Source organism: Orycteropus afer, unplaced genomic scaffold (genome assembly GCF_000298275.1).
Source record: "Orycteropus afer afer isolate SDZICR_OR568_19922 unplaced genomic scaffold, OryAfe1.0 scaffold00014, whole genome shotgun sequence".
Classification (NCBI taxonomy): domain Eukaryota; kingdom Metazoa; phylum Chordata; class Mammalia; order Tubulidentata; family Orycteropodidae; genus Orycteropus; species Orycteropus afer.
Window position 1 is genome coordinate 4,466,835 of NW_006921601.1, and position 18,991 is coordinate 4,485,825.

General features: G+C 40.2%; 1 protein-coding gene across 1 annotated transcript in view; it reads right to left on the reverse strand.

Moving 5' to 3' along the window:
• Positions 1–18,991, reverse strand: part of RIC3 (RIC3 acetylcholine receptor chaperone) — a 51,935-nt gene that overhangs the window by 21,641 nt on the left and 11,303 nt on the right. Inside the window, exons 2-5 of the mRNA XM_007954834.2 lie at positions 12,425–12,651; positions 11,364–11,439; positions 9,789–9,882; positions 3,134–3,279 (exon numbers count right to left, since the gene is read on the reverse strand). Coding sequence (XP_007953025.1) covers positions 3,134–3,279; positions 9,789–9,882; positions 11,364–11,439; positions 12,425–12,651 — 543 coding nt within the window. The remainder of the gene's footprint in view (positions 1–3,133; positions 3,280–9,788; positions 9,883–11,363; positions 11,440–12,424; positions 12,652–18,991) is intronic.

Below are 18,991 nucleotides of genomic sequence, written 5' to 3' on the forward strand. Positions count from 1 at the left end.
TCATAGCGACCCCTCCTTGGGTTTCCGAGGCAGTATCACTATGGAAGTAGATTGCCCCATCTTCCTTCCGAGGAGTGGCTGGTGGGTTTGAACCGCGCCAGCCTTCTGGTTAGCAGTCAAGTGCCTTAGGCACTATGCTACCAGAGCTCCCATCCTAGGCATTAGTGAGCTGAAATGGACTGGTTTTGGCCATTTTGAATCAGACAACCATATGATCTACTATGCCGGGAATGAAAAGTTGAAGCGGAATGGCATGGCATTCATCATCACAAAGACTGTTTCAAGATCTGTCCTGAAGTGCAGTGCTGTCAGTGATATGATAACATCCATATGCCTACAAGGAAGGTTAGTTAATACTACTATTATTCAAATCTATGCACCAACCACCAAAGCCAAAGATGGGCAAACTGAAGATTTCTACCAACTTCTGCAGTCTGAAATTGACCGAACATGCAATCAAGATGTGTTGATTATCACTGGTGACTTGAATGCAAAAGTTGGAAACAAAGAAGAGTTACTGGTAGTTAGAAAATATGGCCTTGGTGATAGAAATAACACTAGAGATCACATGATAGAATGTTGCAAGACCAATGACTCATTCATTGCAAATACCTTTTTTTCAACAACATAAGTGATGGCTATACATGTGGACTTCACCAGATGGAATACACAGAAATCAGGTGGACTACATCTGTGGCAAGAGGTGATGAAGAAGTTCAGTATCTTCAGCCAAAACAAGGCCAAGTGCTGACTGTAGAACAGACCATCAACTGTTCATATGCACGTTCAAGTTAAAGTTGAAGACAATTAAATCCACGAGAGCCAAAATATGAACTTAATAATATCCTTCCTGAATTTAGAGGCCACTTAAAATATAGATTTGATGCATTGAATACCAATGACCAAAAACCAGAGGAATTGTGGGATGACATCAAGAACATCATCCATGAAGAAAGAGGCATTAAAAAGACAAGAAAAGAAGAAAAGACCAAAATGGATTTCAGAAGAGACTCTGAAACTTGCCTTTGAACAGAGAGTAGCAAAAGCAAATGGAAGAAATGACAAGATAAAAGAGCTGAACAGAAGATTTTAACGAGCAGCTCAAGCAGACAAAGCCAATTACTATAATGAATTGTGCAAAGACCTGGAGTTAGAAAACCAAAAGAGAAGAACACACTTGGCATTTCTCAAGCTGAAATAACTGAGGAAAAAATTTAAGCCTTGAGTTGCAATATTGAAAGATTCTATGGGCAAAATATTGAATGATGCAGGAAACATCAAGAGAAGATGGGAGGAATACACAGAGTTACTGTACCAAAAAGAATTGGCCAATGTTCATCCATTTCAGGAGGTGGCATATGATCAAGAAACAATGGTACTGAAGGAAGAAGTCAAAGTTGCACTGAAGGAATTGGTGAAGAACAAGACTCCAGGAACTGACGGAATATCCATAGAGATGTTCAACAAATGGATGCCCTGCTGAAGGCACTCACTTGACTATGCCAAGAGATTTCAAAGACAGCTACCTGGCCAACTGACTGGAAGAGATCCATGTTTGTACCCGTTTCAAAGCAAGGTGATATCACAGAATGTAGAAATTATCAAACAATATCATTAATATCATATGCAAGTAAAATCTTACTGAAGATAATTCAAAAACAGTTGCAGCAGTATATTGACAGAGAGGTTCCAGAAATGCACACTAGATTCAGAAGAGGATGTGGAATAAGGAATATCATTGCTGATGTCAGATGGATCTTAGCTGAAAGCAAAGAATACCAGAAAGGTGTTTACTTATATTTTATTGACTATGCAAAAGCATTCGATTGTGTGGATCATAACAAATTATGGATAACACTGAGAAGAATGAGAATTCCAGAACACTTGATTATACTCACTTGATTATACACAGATCAGGAGGCTGTCATTCGAACATAACAAGGGGATACTGAATGGTTCAAAATGAAGATTTGTATGCTGAGCAAATAATCCAAGAAGCTGGATTATATGAAGAGGAACATGGCATCGGGATTGGAGGAAGACTCATTAATAACCTGCAATACACAGATGACACAACTTTGTTTGCTGAAAGTGAGGAAAACTTGAAGCACTTACTGATGAAGATTAAAGACTACAGTCTGAAATATGGATTACACCTCAATATAAAGAAAACAAAAATCCTCACAACTGGTCCAATAAACAGCTTCACAATATGGAGAAAAGACTGAAGTTGTCAAAGACTTCATATTACTTGGTTCTACAATCAACACCAATGGAAGCAGCAGTCAAGACATCGGACAACATATTGCATTGGAAAAATCTGCTGCAAAAGACCTCTTTCAAGTGCTGAAGAGCAAAGATGTCTCCTAGAAGACTAAGGTGTGCCTAACCCAAGCCATCATATTTTTCATTGCCTCTTATGCATGTGAGAGCTGGACAATGAGTAAGGAAGATCAAAGAAGAGTTGATATTTTTGAGTTGTGGTGTTAAGAGAAGAATGCTGAAGGTACCATGGACTGCTAAAAGAACTAACAAATCTGTCCTGGAGGAAGTGCAGCCAGAATGCTCTTTGGAAGTGAGAATGGCCAGACTTCATCTCACCTACTTTGGTCATGTTGTCAGAAGGAACCATTCTCTGGAGAAGGATATCATGCTTGGTAAAGTGGAGGGTCAACAAAGAAGGGGAAGGCCCTCAACAAGATGGACTGACACAGTGGCAACAATGGGCTCAGGTATAGAAAAGATCATGAGGCTGGCACAGGACCAGGCAGTGTTTGGTTCTGCTGTGCACAGGGTCGCTATGAGTCGGAGATGACTCAATGGCACCTAACAACAACAACAACAACAACATAGGGACAGAAAGTTCAGTTGTTTCCAGGGGTGGGAGGAGGGGATTAGGTGCAAAGGGAAGGGAACCTTTTGGGGTGATGGACATGTTCTATATCATGAATGTGGTGTGACTACACAACTCTGTAAAACTGCCAGAAGACATCCAACTATATACTTTAAATTGGTGAATTTTTTTTGTATATACATTATAGCTCAGTAATAAAGCAGATTTAAAAAAAAAATTTTTTGTAAGATCTGTTTTCTGTGCCAACAACTAACAAAACAATAAGAAGATATGATTTACCTTCCCAGTCTTCCATGTAAGGGGCCTCTTCAGCTTCTTTCTCTGGAGTGAGTCTGTCAATGAATTTTCCTTCTTTCATGACTCTGGTGATTTCTCGGAGCTGATGCAACAACTGTTTCTCTTGATCAGAAGTCACAGTCTGTGCTCTGCTTGGAAATACCAGACAATCCAGCCACTTAGCAGGAAGTATTCCTAGGCATTGGACATAAACGTCACTAGAACATGTCTAGATTCTAGAATAGGAAGTCCAATAGCATAGGATAATTATTCTAGGAATTGATTCTAGAACTGCATAGCTAGGATGAGATTTTAGAGATGTTAGATTTTAGAGATGTTTTACAAATCATAAAACTAAGGCCCACAATAGATCAAGTGATCACCCAAGGTCCCGTCAATGCTGGGAGTAGACCCTAGATGTCTCAGCTTTCAGTCCAGTGTCTTTGTCAGTATACCTCACTGCTTGGCTCTCTAAACTCAAGCAGTTTCACTGTTGCTCACATTACTAAAAGCCACTTTTCTGTGAAGCAAAGTCATCAAAAGAAAATGTGCTGGGCCATTAGCTTCATCCAGGGAAAAAATATGCTTCTAGGCCAACCTTACAATTACCATGCTCAATCTACTGGTGCAGGAGTAAGGATAAATCCTAAAATTTAGAGCTGGATCATTCTGACAACTCAATTATCTAATTCAGAGAAAGTAGAAAATTGAGGTCCAGAGAGGGAAAATTATATATTTATTCATATTGCTAATTATTCAATCATAGCACTATAACTAAAACTAAAGTCTCCTGACTTCTGATAGCATTCTGTGAAATTCTTGAAGCACAGTGCTCAAGTTTCACAGAAAATCTGGGTTTGACTCCCAATGTACCTATGTGGCTCTGTGTAAATGTCTGCAAAAATAAGGTGATTATTTTCTTTGAGAAAGAAGCATTGCAGCATAGTGCTATGCAGACAAGGCCCTACTTAGAGGACTGAGAACTGTCTGCTTTGGGACCAGTTTTATCTAGTGGCAGGACTTAACAGGCTACTTGTTCTCCTCATAAAAACCCAAAGCATTCCAAGTCAATATATCACTCAGGAGGGAAAAATGACACATTCTGTACCAGCCTTGCAGGTGCCATTTATTTTCCTAAGCAGCCAATCCCAAGCCTGAATTTCTTTTTATGCTCAGCATAACAAACTTTTTCAGTCTTAATGACTAATAAGGGGGAAATGGTGTTTCACCCTCCAACATAAGATGGTATCTGAGGAAAGTAAAGGGTCAACATTTCCACAAACTTCAGTGGAAGAAAACAAAACACACTACAACACTCTATTTCTTCGACACCAAAAAGCCTTAGAGTCTGCCTGTTCTACAGTCAGCTAATATCCTGTGTTTCTAGGGCCTTTGCAATGTATGGAATCCCTTTTGTAGGGTTCAATTTGGCCATTTGGTCCTGGTTCTGAGAGGAGGACTACACCTGAGGCTAGTGATTAGGCTCGACCTGACTAAGAGGGATCACCAGGGGCCTGAGGCTGACTAAGCCTCAGGAGGCTTGTGCTAAGGCCAATAAAGGCCTGGGAAGACAAAGGGTCATGGGAGCTTTGTGGGTTGGAGAGTGTGGGTATTCTGCTCTCAGAGGAGGGGAGAATACATCCGTGGTGGATACAGAAACTGTACTGTGCTGAAGAATATCCCTGTACTGTGCTGAAGAAAATCCCTTCTCCTCCCAATCTTTGTCCCAGGGTAGAGATGTAAGCTCCAGGGGATAAGAGATTGGAAAATTCTTCAGAAGAGACTGGCACCAGCAATAGCAGGAACATAAGACCCAGTAGAAGGTCAGAGAAAGCAGAAGCCAAAGTCTGCTGAACAGAGAAACGGAAGCAGAGCAGTCTGAGGGGAATGGGCCGAGAACTGCAACGCACTTAGGACTGCTACAGCACTGGAAGCAGCATAGACCACAAACAGAGGGGCTGGCAGCTTCAGAAACTCCAGCCGGAGTGCAGGGGCTGGGGGCCTGCACAACAAGCCTGGGAGCATCCTATGTAGGGTTTACCCTCAGAGCAGTTCTCCTTCAAGAGGGGTCATGACGCCAGCCCAGGTTGCAGGGTGAGAGCTGGAGCACCAGAGAAGAGGGTGGAGCACCTATTGACACCTAAGATATGCCCACTCAGTGAGTAAACATTGATCTTCCATCATGAAACCATTATTTAAGAGCAAACATTGATTTCTATTTACTGCTTGCTACCTACTTGTCATGTGCTAATGCTCTTGGGAGTGTCTTGTGTGTTCTGGCTCTGATCAAATGAATGTGATATTATTAGTGAACAACCTGTGTGTGCACTGTAATAGTAAATGTGTATTGTTTAAACAACCAGTGGGTACATATCACAGCCTGTTACAACTCTATTCTTCCCATCAGTACAAGAGTCCTGACTACCACAACTGCTTGTCTGCTCCACGTAACCCTGAGTCCTTACTAGCAAAACACTTTGTAGGGTATGTCTAGGGCAGACTAGGTCACCCCCAGCTAGAAGAGTCTATGCACTTTCTACAAAGCTCTTGTGATTGGGCTGCAAATGTTATTTCTCTGGAGACTGTATGCAGGGCACTCTGATCATTACTGAATGAAACAGTCTAGATTTAGTGGTTTTCTAACCTACGGAAAATTAGAGGCCTTAACTAAAAGAAAGATAGCTGACTGCTAGGCTAGAAGAAGCAGGGACAGACAAGAGAAGTTTCTCAGAGAATTCCAAACTAAATCATCCTCTTTTCCTATTGTTCACATTGGTATAGTCTACATCATGCATTAGGCAATTAATCATGGCCCACCTTATGACATCTTCTGAATTTATTGCAAAGAACATTTCACCGGTTCCTTATTGTCTCAACTTGGAAAACTCCTGGAGGGTAGTGATAATGAGTTCACAATAGTGTAGGCACAGTGCCATGAACATTCTAAGCGCTCAATACATATTGTTAGGTTGATTTGGTCCCCATTTCCTTGCCATCCATTTTCTCCCTCCCCTGGAAACCTGGCTTCTATCACATCATTTTACCAAAACTTGTGAAAATCATCAGTATCCACTTTACTCCCAAGATGGGGGTTCTTTTTCTCTCATTTCAATCTTCCTCACCTCTCTACACTGTGGACCTCCTCTCCTGGAAACTTCTTTCCTTGGCTATTGTAACATATTTATTCCTTCTACTTATTTAACCATTCCCTTTATCTCTGATTCTGGCTCACTTTCCTCCTCCCACCTCTTAAAACATGGCTTTCCCAAAGGCTTATTAGCCCTAGGACCCTAAGCTCTCCGTTTGTACAAGCATGCCCTCAGGAAGCTGACCCCTATCACAGATTAAGTCATCACCTCTACGCAAGTTATGCCCAATTTCTACCGCTCATCCTGACTTTTCATAGAGAGGTCATTCTTATAACTCCAGTTATCTGCCAAGCATTTTCACCTGGAGGATTTGCCACTACTTTGAAGTTAATCTTAAATTCACCTCTCAAAACTAGGTCCAGCTGGTGCAGAATCATGAGCAACTGCATGAACTGGCAGGCCAGGAGAGATTAGATATGGAAGATTCCAAAATGTCAGGAAAATAAAGGGTCCTGCTGGGCAGATTACCTCATCAGACTTTTGAATGCTATAAACCCAGAGGAATCATCAAGTTCTGAGTCTAATAGTTAAATACAGAGAGAATGAAACAGATTCTACCACTACCATTCATAGTTAGAATAGAAATCAAACCATCAAGAGAAGAGTGCAGGCCACAGCACAGAATGATATGCCATGAGGATTTAGTGAATTCATCTTTCCCCACAGCCCTAGTTGTTTATCTCCAGCCAAATAACCTATGTCCTTTGTCTGACCTCAAGGTTCAAATTTCCTATTGCTATTGTATATTTACACTTGGATGTTCTGGTGGCACCTCAACCATATTCAAAAATGAACTCATGATCCCTATTCCAAAGGTTTATCTTCCTTCTCTTCTTCTGTGTTTACATCTTGGTTAATGCCATAAATTTCCTTCCAGTTTGGGCTGTAAATCTCAAAATCATCTTTATCTCTTTCTTCTCCTTCATTGCTATTATCTACTTAGTAGTTTTCCATTGGGGAAGCAATCCCTCTTTCACTTGTAGTTCAAGCCTTAGGGTGAAACCATCCAACCTCTCAGCTCTCCTAAATAAATTTCTGTTGTTTTAAGTTACCAAGTTTGTGGTGATTTGTTACAGTAGCCATAAAAAAATAATACTCGTTCCTCAAGTACACTTTACCTCTCTGAGATGCAGTTCTTTGTACGTAAAATAATAACTGCTGCTGACAACCATCCAGGGCCGCAATGAGAATAGGTACCAAAGAAGGTATTATTGCCACAGCCACCTGCTTTAAAGCACTTTCTTTAGATCTACCTCATTCGTTCTTTCAACGTGTATTGCCTTTATAAATGTGCCCACACTGTTGTTGTTAGGTGCTGCTGAGTCACTCAGGCTCACAGGGACCTCATGTACCAAAGAATGAAATATTGCCCAGTCTTGCACCATCCTCATAATCCTTGCTATGTTTGAGACCATTGTTGCAGCTACTGTGTCAGTCCTTCTTGTTAGGGGTCCTCCCTCTTTTTTTTTTACTGACTCTCTACTTTACCAGGCATGATGTGCTTCTCCAGGGACTAGTCCCTCCTGGTAACAGTCCAAAGTGTGTGAGATGAAGTCTTGCCATCCTCATGTCTAAGGAGCATTCTGGCTGTTCTTATTCCAAGACAGATTTGTTAATTGTTCTAGCAGTCCATGTAATGTTCAGTGTTCTTCACTGGCACCACAGGAACACAAATTTAAACAATTAAAATTCCCTGCTCTCAAGAAGGTTATAGGGCATTGGATAAGACAGAAAACAGATCAGAATATAATACAATGAATACAATAACAAAGCAAACCCAGGTGGTGTTGGAGCACATAAGAAGAGCATCTAACCAAGTTTTGTGGGTTTAGGGAGGGATTCTCAGAGAAAGTGATGTCAATGTTGAGACTTATAAGACAAGCAAGAGTTAAAATAAGTGTGTGTGGCAGGATAGGAAAAGCACCCCAGGCAAAGGGAGAAGTATTTACAAAGTCCTAGAAGCAAAAATTGACAGCTATTTTAGAGAGACAGCATATAGTCAAGTGTGATTGGACCAGAGACTGAGAGAGAGAGAGAGGGATGGAGAAAGACAAGGCAAACGAAGTCTGCAGACCCAGATCATTTAGGACCATGTGAGCCATGAGATGGACTCTGGACTTTATCAAGGGCAACAGGGGCCTGTTGAAGGGCAAAGCAAAACACATAATCCATCTATTTGGAAAGTAGAAAGTAGAATGAAGGGGAGGCAAAATCAGAGAAAAGGAAACCACATGAGGTAGTTCTGACCTATGCCCAAAGTAAAAGCATTCACTCCCTCATTCTTTCATCTATTTCACTAATACTTTTTAGCACTTACCATGGGCCTGTGCTAGACTCTTATGGAATTTACAGTCTATTGCAGGGAGACAGACTTATTAATTAGGTGGAAATGACAAGATATGGTGATTGATGAGGTATGGGAAGTGAAGGAAAGGGTGAATCAAGGATGACTTCTAATTTCTGCTTTGGGTAACTAAGTAGATGGTGGAGCCATTTGCTGAGATGGGGACTACTAAAGGTAGGATAGGTTCAGCTTGGTGTAGATTATGGACATTATGGACATTCATTCACCCAAGAAACATTTACTGTTTGAGGAGCATAAGGTAGGTATCTATGAGACATGACCCATAGAACCCTGTATGTACCAGTCAGGAACTGAAGAGGGGTCTAAACGGGGCATGCCATGATTTACTCTTCAACTGTGAATATATGTACAAATGCTTATATCAAAAGTGAGTATTCTCAATCCAACAAGTATTTACTTAGTACCTACTATGTGAACACAGTAAACAAAATAGACCAAATCTGTCCTCAAAGAGCTTACATTCCAGCAATCCATTGCCAGAAATCTACAGTCCAAAATGCATGCTCAACGTACCTGTCAGTGCTATTGGCTGCCAGAGTTTGCCTCCTCACTACTCCCCTCCAACCACGCCATACTTCTGGGAGGTGAATCACTGGCACTAGACTTACTTCTCCAGGAGGCAAATTTTGCTGACCAGAAATGAGGACACTTTGATTCTGATTTCTAGATCCTTTTCTTAGTCTTTGTAATCTTGGGCTAGAGATTGTGCTTAATATCAGATGTGAGGCACAATACTGACCTCCCAGGAGGCTTCATTACTTAAACATGTATGTTGATCTCCATTGCTCACAAGTGAAACTATCTTATGTCTGAAAAATTTTATTAGATACTATTAAAAACTTTTAATAGTATCAAAAATTTAATATTAATCTTTACATAAGCATTAAAATGAAGTTTCAGACACTGCAATATTTTACTCTCGTATATTTACTCTTTCACTCAGTAATATGCACAACACTGAAACTAGGCTTTTACTCTTGAAAAACTGAGGTTGCTTATAGTATGAAAGTGGCAATTTTATATGAGAAATGATATGTAAAAAACAAACTGACAATTATATAAAATGAAAGTAAGTGGTCCATAGATCAAAGAAAAGCAAAATTTTGAGTGGATTCTCTAAACGGGAAATGGTCTGAAAACCTACCTCCCACCATTAGGTCCCACTCTGTTGATTAATTTTTCCATGGCTTCCTCTGTCTCCTTCAGTTTTTCTTGCAGTTGGGCAAGCTCAAAATTGGCTGAAAAATAAGCATCAATCTAAGAACCAACACAGATAGCTCCTTAAGCCCTTTTCTGAAACACAGCTGGCTGTGACAGTCTACAATAATCCAGGCTGGTTCTGAGACTCAGAGAAGAGACTGAGAGTGTCTCCACCTAATCCAATCAAGACAAAAAGGATACTAAGTTCTGGGCACAGAGATCTATAGACATGTTTAATGAGTGATGAACAAATCACTCCCTCTTACACCCAGAAATCCAGCAGGACCAACTAAAGAAAATACCTAGGAGTGAAAACACACCCCTACAAAGTTACCCAAGAGGAAATGCAGAAGATAAACATACCCTACTGATCCAAATGATGTTTCAGGGTAAGGTACCAAACTGTAAGTTACTTTAGAAAAGGAGCTAAGACCCTGAAATGACCAATATTTCACTTGCACCTAAGGTGTGAAGACGTATCTGGCAGCTAATAGTTTGAATGTTAAGCTTCTTTAATAGATGACATCTTGAAGTGGGGCTGAGACTCCCTCCCCATGGTCTTCTACCCCTGTCATCTCGTGTGAAGAGGGGCCATGCTTGGTGTAAACCTGCCTCCCAGAAGCAGTTTGCTTAATGGGTCAGTATGGAGCACATCTATCTGTTAGAACAGAAATAAGACCCTAAATGTAGAACAGAAAACAACAACTCAATCAGTACATGACATAAATTTTAAGGCACTAGGAAAATAAAATGTTCATTGTGTAGCTATTCCAGGTTTTCAATTTTCTACTACTTTGAAATATATGGAGAGTCATTGTAAAATGTAACATTTTAAAGGTCCTTTAACACTTCTAGAACACACTCTTATGCATTTAGTTAACACTTGTAAAGGACTGCACTGCACAAGTGCTCAGGATATTTTTATTTCCTGCATAATTCAAAACTGAAGGATAAGTTTATATAGTGCTATTACCATTATTATTAAAACAGCTGCTCTTAGGACTGCATTTGATTTACTTTGTTCTGTTTTAATTACATTGTATGACAGGATAGAGAATCTACTATTCACAGATTCCACAATTCCTTTAAAAATTATTTTATTGATGCATTTACTGTCACTGTTGATTAGACACGATCTCAGTTAAGAATATAACAGCTTTCTTAAAGGATTCCTTGAATATTTAAGATTTCCAAAAAAGATGCATAATAAGACTGTGCCATATCTATTTCCATAGAGGATCCAGGAAGAAATACAAAAAGCAGTACAGCCTTGCACAGAGGCTTCACTGGCTCAACCACACTTTCTTTTAATGATGTCTTTCTTTTAAAAACTTCCTTAAAAGCCCACCATCAATATGGGAACTTTCGAGAATCTCCAGAGTTAAGGTAAAAATGGCATCAGATTAATTTGGAGCAACTGAGAAATGCTTTTATGTCATACTCAAAGATTTGTTCTTCTGGCTGTAGTATAGCATCTTACTCGGTAGCACTTGTGAATATACTGAGAAGTGGAACTTACTAATTTTCCGGTGGGTGTTTCCAGGTGTGGCAGTAGAGCATTTCTGATCCTCTGCAGTTGTCTTCCCCTTTGAGAGCTGAGAATTGAAGGAGGTACAGCACATCAACAGCAGCTCAGAACCTCAAAGTCATGGAACCCCTCATATTAAATGAAGAAAAAAATAAAAAGGTTGGGATCAAATTGCAACATTAGAGAAGCATCTCAAAAGAAAGAAAAGCCAAAAAAAGATGAGATGATCTCCAGGTGAAAGATTATCAAGGCATAGGGGAAAAACAAACTCCCTGCAGGTCCCCTGTCTTGCCCATGCTTAACTACTAGATGTGCAGCCCCTAAGAGCATTCTTGGAGAGTCAATACAGGCTACCTGCAGAATTCCTGGGCAATAAGGAACATACCTCTTAGTCTAATTGGGAAGGCAAAGTGAAGCTTCTGCCTCTACCTCACACTCCTCAATTAGGCCCATGGCCTGCAAAATTCTACTTGGAGGTGGGACTTAATTGGGGTTCTGCTTTTAAAGAATCCAAATTATGTCTCTCCAAAGTTAGGAAATATCCAGTTTAGTTGTAGGACATGAGAGTTCTACCTCAGGAGTATTACCAGGACAGTGTTACAAACTGCAGCTCACACTCCTGGGGTTGAAGGGACAAGGTGGTGTTGATACAGCTATTATTTGGCTTCCCAGTGGGTGCCTGGAAATCACTCTGCCAATCCCTGTAATAAAGCTGCTGTTAGAGCATCTTTATGCCTTTTCAGCTGGCAAAGATGCTCAGTCAAATTTTTTTTTTTTTAAACTAGAACATTCACTGGATTAGGAACCAGAAGACCTATGTTCAAGTCCTGGTTTTACCTTTTTAGTTGCCATTTCTAAGCAAATCACTTTAAGGGAAGACTTTCTCATCTGTAAAACTGAGACATTTTCTATCCTAAGTACCTCACAATAGAAGTCAAAGGTTAAAGAGATGATGACTCTGAAAGAGGGTATGAACTATAAAGGGTTTAAAGCAGATAGTGAATTTTTGATAGATTTTCTCTGATATAATATGACCAAATGATTCTACTTACCTTAAATAGAATGTACAGTATATATAAGAAAATCCCAAAACCATAGATTGGAATAATCTGCCCCATCAGGCCTCTTCCACTACCTCCTCCTCCGGGGCCTCCACCGGCTCCTTTGGCCTTTGCAAATGCCTCTGCAAGGTGAGACCTCTGGAATCGAGCCCCAGGAGTGTGGCCATCGGAGGGTGCCTGGCGATGATGCATCATGGGTGGAAATCGATCCAGTTTTCCTGAGAAAAATGAATGTCTTTATTTCTTTTATTCTTTTAAATATCATTATTATGCAAATATACATTTAGGTACAAATAACAGAAGCCAACTCAAAACAGTTTAGGAAAAACCAGGAACTTGATTATAAGAATATAGAGGTATCAAACAGATTCTAAGTGTGATATAGTAGTTTCTAGCTATTCACCAAACCCATTTTTATTTCTTTTGGGTCCACAACTAGACTACATTTCACAGCCTCCCGAACAGTTAAATGTGGCCATGTGACTGAGTTCCAGTCAAAGGAACATGAATGATGTGTGCGAGTTCAAGGCCTAGCCTATAACAACCTCGTATGTATTGTGAGAGGAGCTCTGGTAGCATAGTGTCTAAGGCACTTGACTGTTAACCAGAAGGCTGGTGGTTCAAACCCACCAGCCACTCCTCGGAAGGAAGGTTGGGCAATCTACTTCCATAGTGATACGGCCACGGAAACCCAAGGATGGGTCGCTATGAGTCAGGGCCGACTTGACGGCACATAACAACAACAATGTATTGTGAGTAACGACTGGGATCTTCAAAGCTTGCAAGCAGCCATCTAGATGCAACAATGGGTCTCTCCTCATTCAGAGCAAAGAATAATGAAGAAAACCAAAGACTCATGGAAACAATTAGTCCTAGTGATTGGTATACCATACGATCCTCAGCTTGTACGACTATGAGACCAGAAGAACTAGATGGTGCCTGGCTACCACCGTCAACCACTCGGAGGGAGACCTGTGGAGGCAATCCTGGATATACAGGGAGAATAATGTGGAACAAAACTCAAAATCATTTGGAAAAAAAAAAAGGAGGGGAACCAGGTTTGCTGCTCTGATAGAGCCTGGTGGAACCACTGAGACTATGCCCCCTAGCTGCCCTTCAAGTCTGGAATTGAACCCACACCTGTGGCTTCCAGCCAAACAAAAGACAGGCATATCAGTTGAGCATTTACCTGAGATAAATACACTCCTTGGAGAGAACAATCATGGGAGAAAAAAGGGCTATTTATGCACAGGGAGGCAACTCAGGGGGCAGGGGTACATGGAGGGATGGACACAGGGAAGAAGTAACTATTGGGAGGAAGTGGGAAGGGAGCTGTTGCATTGTGGTAAATTGTAGTCAATGTCATGAGACAAAATGTATATGAACTGCTGTATGGAAAGTGAATTTGCTCTGTAAATTTTCACCCAAAGCACAATTAAAAAAAAAAAAAAAAGCCTCCCATGTATTAAACTCCATGTTCATGTCCCATCTGCAGACTGGATGATGACACTCAAGGAGACTCTGGAAGCCATGTGTTAAAAATGTCAGTGCCTCTATCAGCCTGGGTTCCTGAATAACTATGTGGCACGGAGCCATCTCCTATTGCCACCCCTACCAACTCAGAATCATCTGGAACTGTTTATGTGAGAGAAGGGAAAAAAAAAAAAAAAACTTCTATTGTGTTAGGGCCATTCTACACTTTGGAGTCTGTAACAGCAGTTAGCCACCTCTAACTAATACAGATAAGGAAATGCAAGCTGGTCTCAGGAGAGAACAGAACCGGAACCTAGAAAGTCATCAGGAACCAGGACAACTACTCTCCCATTCTCTCTCACTTTCTCTGTGGAGCCGTAAGGCCTTTTTCTGTTTCTATGTGCACATCGTCTTCATTCTCCTTTCTCTGTAGACCATTTCTACAAACCTCTGTGGAAGATGGCCACCTTAACACTCCTCAATTTGCATCTTTCAAGAAACCAGCAGAAACTGGTTAATATCTCTTAGTCCTAATTCCAAATTCCTGGGAGGAAGATTTTGTGTACTCAATTAAGTATGCATCTCTTCCCAATCAGCTATGGCTGAGCAGACAGGATTCATGTAGTACAAACAGGTCACAGAAACCCAATCTTGTGAGTGGAAGAGCAGGGCTTAGAGAAGAAGAGTGGTGCATCAATTTTCTTACACTTTTCCCTCTATCAGGAGCAGCCAAACATTGGCACCAACTGTCAAGCCTCCTGAGAGCTATAATTGAGAAGAAAAAGAAAGACATGTCTTCAAAGGGCACGCAAACAGACTTGTATCATAAAGCCACTGGGGGTAACACTACAGAGCAGAAAATACCAAAGAGCAGAAAGACTTCATAAATAAGACTTTGAAAATACAAACTATAAAGTAAAAAATTGATGGATTTGAGTTCAGGAAAATCATGGATTTCTGTTCAATAAAGAATACCATGAACAGAGCTAAGATAAATGACAGATGTGGAAAAAATCTGCAACAGCTAAAACTGACAAGGAATTCAATATTGAGAATATACAAGGAAATCCTACAATTCAACATGAATATCACAGGAAATCTATTAGAAAAGTGGTCAAAAGGTATGAGTAGGGCACTCACAGAAGGGGAAGCCTAAGTAGCTAAAAAGTATATAAAGAAATGATCAAATTTAAAGGGATACAAATTAAAACAATGGGATACCACTTCATACCCATAAACCAAAAACAAACTCACTGCTGTCGAGTTGGACCTGACTCATAGCGACCCCTCCTTGGGTTTTTGAGGCAGTATCACTGTGGAAGTAGATTGCCCCATCTTTCTTCAGAGGAGTGGCTGGTGGGTCTGAACTGCCAGGCTTCTGGTAAGCAGTCAAATAAATGCCTTAGGTACCACACTACCAGAGCTCCTTCATATCCATAAGAACGGAAAAAATTAAAATGATGTTAGCAATGATGTTGGGGTACAAGAACTCTCATGCACTGTTGTTAAGACACAGCCATTCTGCTAAGTAATGTCACTGTACTTAATGACAAAGTATCACAGTATATGCTCTGTGATCTAGTGATCTCATTCTGGACAAATATAAGAGACATTCTCAACATAAGGCTGTCTGTATCTTATTTATTATCTTTATACATCTGTGTGAGAATGTTAGCTATAGTCATGTTGTTGCAGGGAGTTGAAGAAACTTCGATTTTCATAACTGGAAGATTGGCAAATCTATATCGAGTAAATATAAACATGTAATTCCATGTAGTTTTTGGCAATTACACTTCAGATATACCTGCAGCAACATAACATCTTTAAAAAAAACATTGCAATACGTAAGAAAATAAGCAAACATCATTATGTGCATTGAAGCCATAATTATACTACATATTTTTCAAATGAATATGTAGGTTATTTTTATTGTGTGCCATCGAGTTGATTCCAACTCATAGTGACCCCATAGGACTGAGCAGATCCACTTCAGAGTACTTCCTAAGTTGAAATTTTTATGGAAATAGATCTCCAGATTTTTTCTCCCACAGAGCAAATCAGCTGGTGGGTTTGAACCATCAACCTTTTGGTTAGCAGTACAGTGCTTAACCCAGGAAACAACAAAAAAAAAAAAAAAAAAAAAACACCACTGCCATTGAGTGGATTCCTATTCATAGCAACCCTTTAGGACAGAATAGAACTGCCCCTGTAGGGTTTCCAAGGTTGTAAATCTTTACAGAAGCAGATCTGCCTCATCTTTCTCCAGAGGAGCAGTCGGTAGGTTCAAACGGCTGAGCTTTTGGTTAGCAAAATGCTTTAACCACTATGCCATCAGAGCTCCTTAAATATATAGGGATAAGGACATAAACACACTAGAATGGGTACACATGAGCAGGGAAGGGAGTAGGTATGTGGATTGGGGATAGAGGGTTAAAAACAAAAGACTAAAATAAGAAAGAACCTTGTATGATGATGTTAATATGCTGTGAGCCGAGGAATCGCTTTAAATTCCTTGAGGTAAGAAAGAAGAGGGTACTCCTGGCGGCAGGCAGGGAGGTAAGACAGCTAGTCAGTGCAGTTGGAAGCTGCCTTCTGCCTTTTATCCTCCCTCAGCCAACCTACACTCCAATAATCTTCCTTTCCCTCTCAGTATTGACTATGAATGATGTGGAAATTATAGAAATTATGAAATGCTTCTTTTAAAAAGTAGGTCTGCAACAGAAACATAGATTCAGAAAAGAGGAAACTAGGTCACCGCCCCTTATTCTGGTCAGGGCTTTGAACTGGTTAGTGGACCTCCGGCTGCGAATTTCCATTGCTGTCGCAGCTATACTGAATCAGAATCTACAGTTTAACAAGATCCCCAGGTGATTCTTAGAGCTCTTATAGATCACATGAGGATCTTAAAAATGTAGATTCTGATTCAGTATATATGGGGTGGACATGCAAATTCTCAGAAGGTTGGCATAGAACAAATTGGTTCGAAACCCTGATTCTGTTTGCTAGTGATTATTTCTCTTTTAAATTGTCTAGGGTCTTAATATATCAAATGGTATGTACTGGCTTTAAAGCTATTATGTACTTTCAAAAAAGCCTAGCCAGCATCTAGGAAGCTAACCTTTCTCTTGAGAGAGCCTGACATATCAAGTGGCTATTATTCCATAAACTAACTTTAATATTTGTAGTAATATATTGTTGAAGTTCATTTTACTGTACTGAAAACAATTTCTTCAAGACCTGGCATAAAATAAAACAAATAAATTAAAAGTTAAAACCAGAAAATTACATAAAAGCCATTATCTTGCATTGATAAAATCGAAGAATGATGAAAATACTAAATATTACACATATCCTCCCCTCAAACATTTCTAGATCTGTCATTCAGGAAGATTTATTGGACACCTATTAAAATCAGGACTCTGTGCTACAGGTAGGAAAAAGGAGAGCCAAAAATGAAATAGAAACAATAGTTCCCACATGGAACAATGCTTTTCAGAAGCAGTGTATCAAAAGAAAAAAAAGAGGTAGGATCAATTATTGAAGGGAATGAAAGACTCAGAATAGCAGAGAAGCAAAGAAAAACCAGGAGAAAAGAAGAGTATGTGCAACCGAAAGAGATGGGAACAAAGAAACTATAAAATGAGGCTAACCACCAAATTAGTTTGGCTCAACTTAGGAAAGTAACAAGACATAAGGAGGGTGAAATGGGGGTGGAGAAATCTACATGTTAACTGGTGGTATAAGAATATGATACTATGGGCCTTGGATCAAGGGAATGACTTAATGAGAAAAGTATTTAAGACAGATTAACATGTATAGGACCTAACACAGAGAGAAACTAGGGTGTGGGAAGCCAGAAAGAAGACTATTACAGTAATCTAGCTCTGAGATGCGTAGTGCCTAGGGCACTTGACTGCTAACCAGAAGGCTGGCAGTTCAAACCCACCAGCCACTCCTCAGAAGGAAGGTTGGGCAATCTACTTCCATAATGATACCACCTCAGAAACCCAAGGAGGGGTCACTATGAGTCAGGTGCAACTTGACGGCATACAACAACAACAGCTCTGAGATGCAAGGGCCTGAAGAGGTGGTGGTTGTAGATATAAAATGGAAAAGACAGGTCAAAGAGATATTACCATATAATTACCAGAAGTATTTAATATTGGATAGAATATAGAGCTAATGGGGGAGGAGGCAGAAACCTCCACGTTCCAGAGTTTAACATAACTAAGAGAAGGCAACAGGGCAACTAGGAACTTAGTCTTATGGTTAGGGGAAGAATGGACAAACATTTTTAAACATTTACTTCCAGATATTGATGTTGCATTCAGAGGAAATTTAATTGGACTATAGTTAGTAAGCTTGAGGAAAAAAAATCTAAAATACCTAGATGGCAGAGCTAATTAAAATTAAGTGAGGAGGCAGAGAAAGATGGTAATGTAAACAATAGCATGCTTCCATCTCCCCACAACAAAACCAGGAAAAAAAAAAAAAAGGAGAAATTGATGGACTCAACAATCTCAGAGCTCTGTAAACCAGTCAAAGGGTTAAAGTATCTAAATGCAGTAAATCAAGAAAAAGATGACAGAAAAAGGTGACAAATAAATAGGAAAGTACTGGTTCTCAACTCATGTCCCTCCACCCCCCACCGGCTTAGCACAGCTATCTTGGAGGAGCTGCAACAGCCAGCACATGTCCAGACAGGGAGTCTGGTGCTCAGACAACCACAGAGGTACCCCCTGGCAGGGATCTGGTGTTGGAGTGGCTACAGCTAGCTGGTATACCTAGTTGGGAAGCCTGGTATTGAAGTAAACCACTACAGCCTTCAACAACTGCTGCTGCTGATAACAATAATAATAGAAGAACACAAGGAAACCCTAGGGGAAAAGAAGCTGATTTCCAGAAACACCACTCTGGAATAAGAGATAAGAATCTGAGTTCCAACAAAATAATCACAAGGCAGAGGAAGAAACTGGTAAGGATGGTCTATCAAAAGACCAAAATAAAATGACCAGCTATCTCTCTGGAAAGACAGATAATGGACTCTGGTAGCATAGTGGCTAAGACACTTGCCTGCTAACCAGA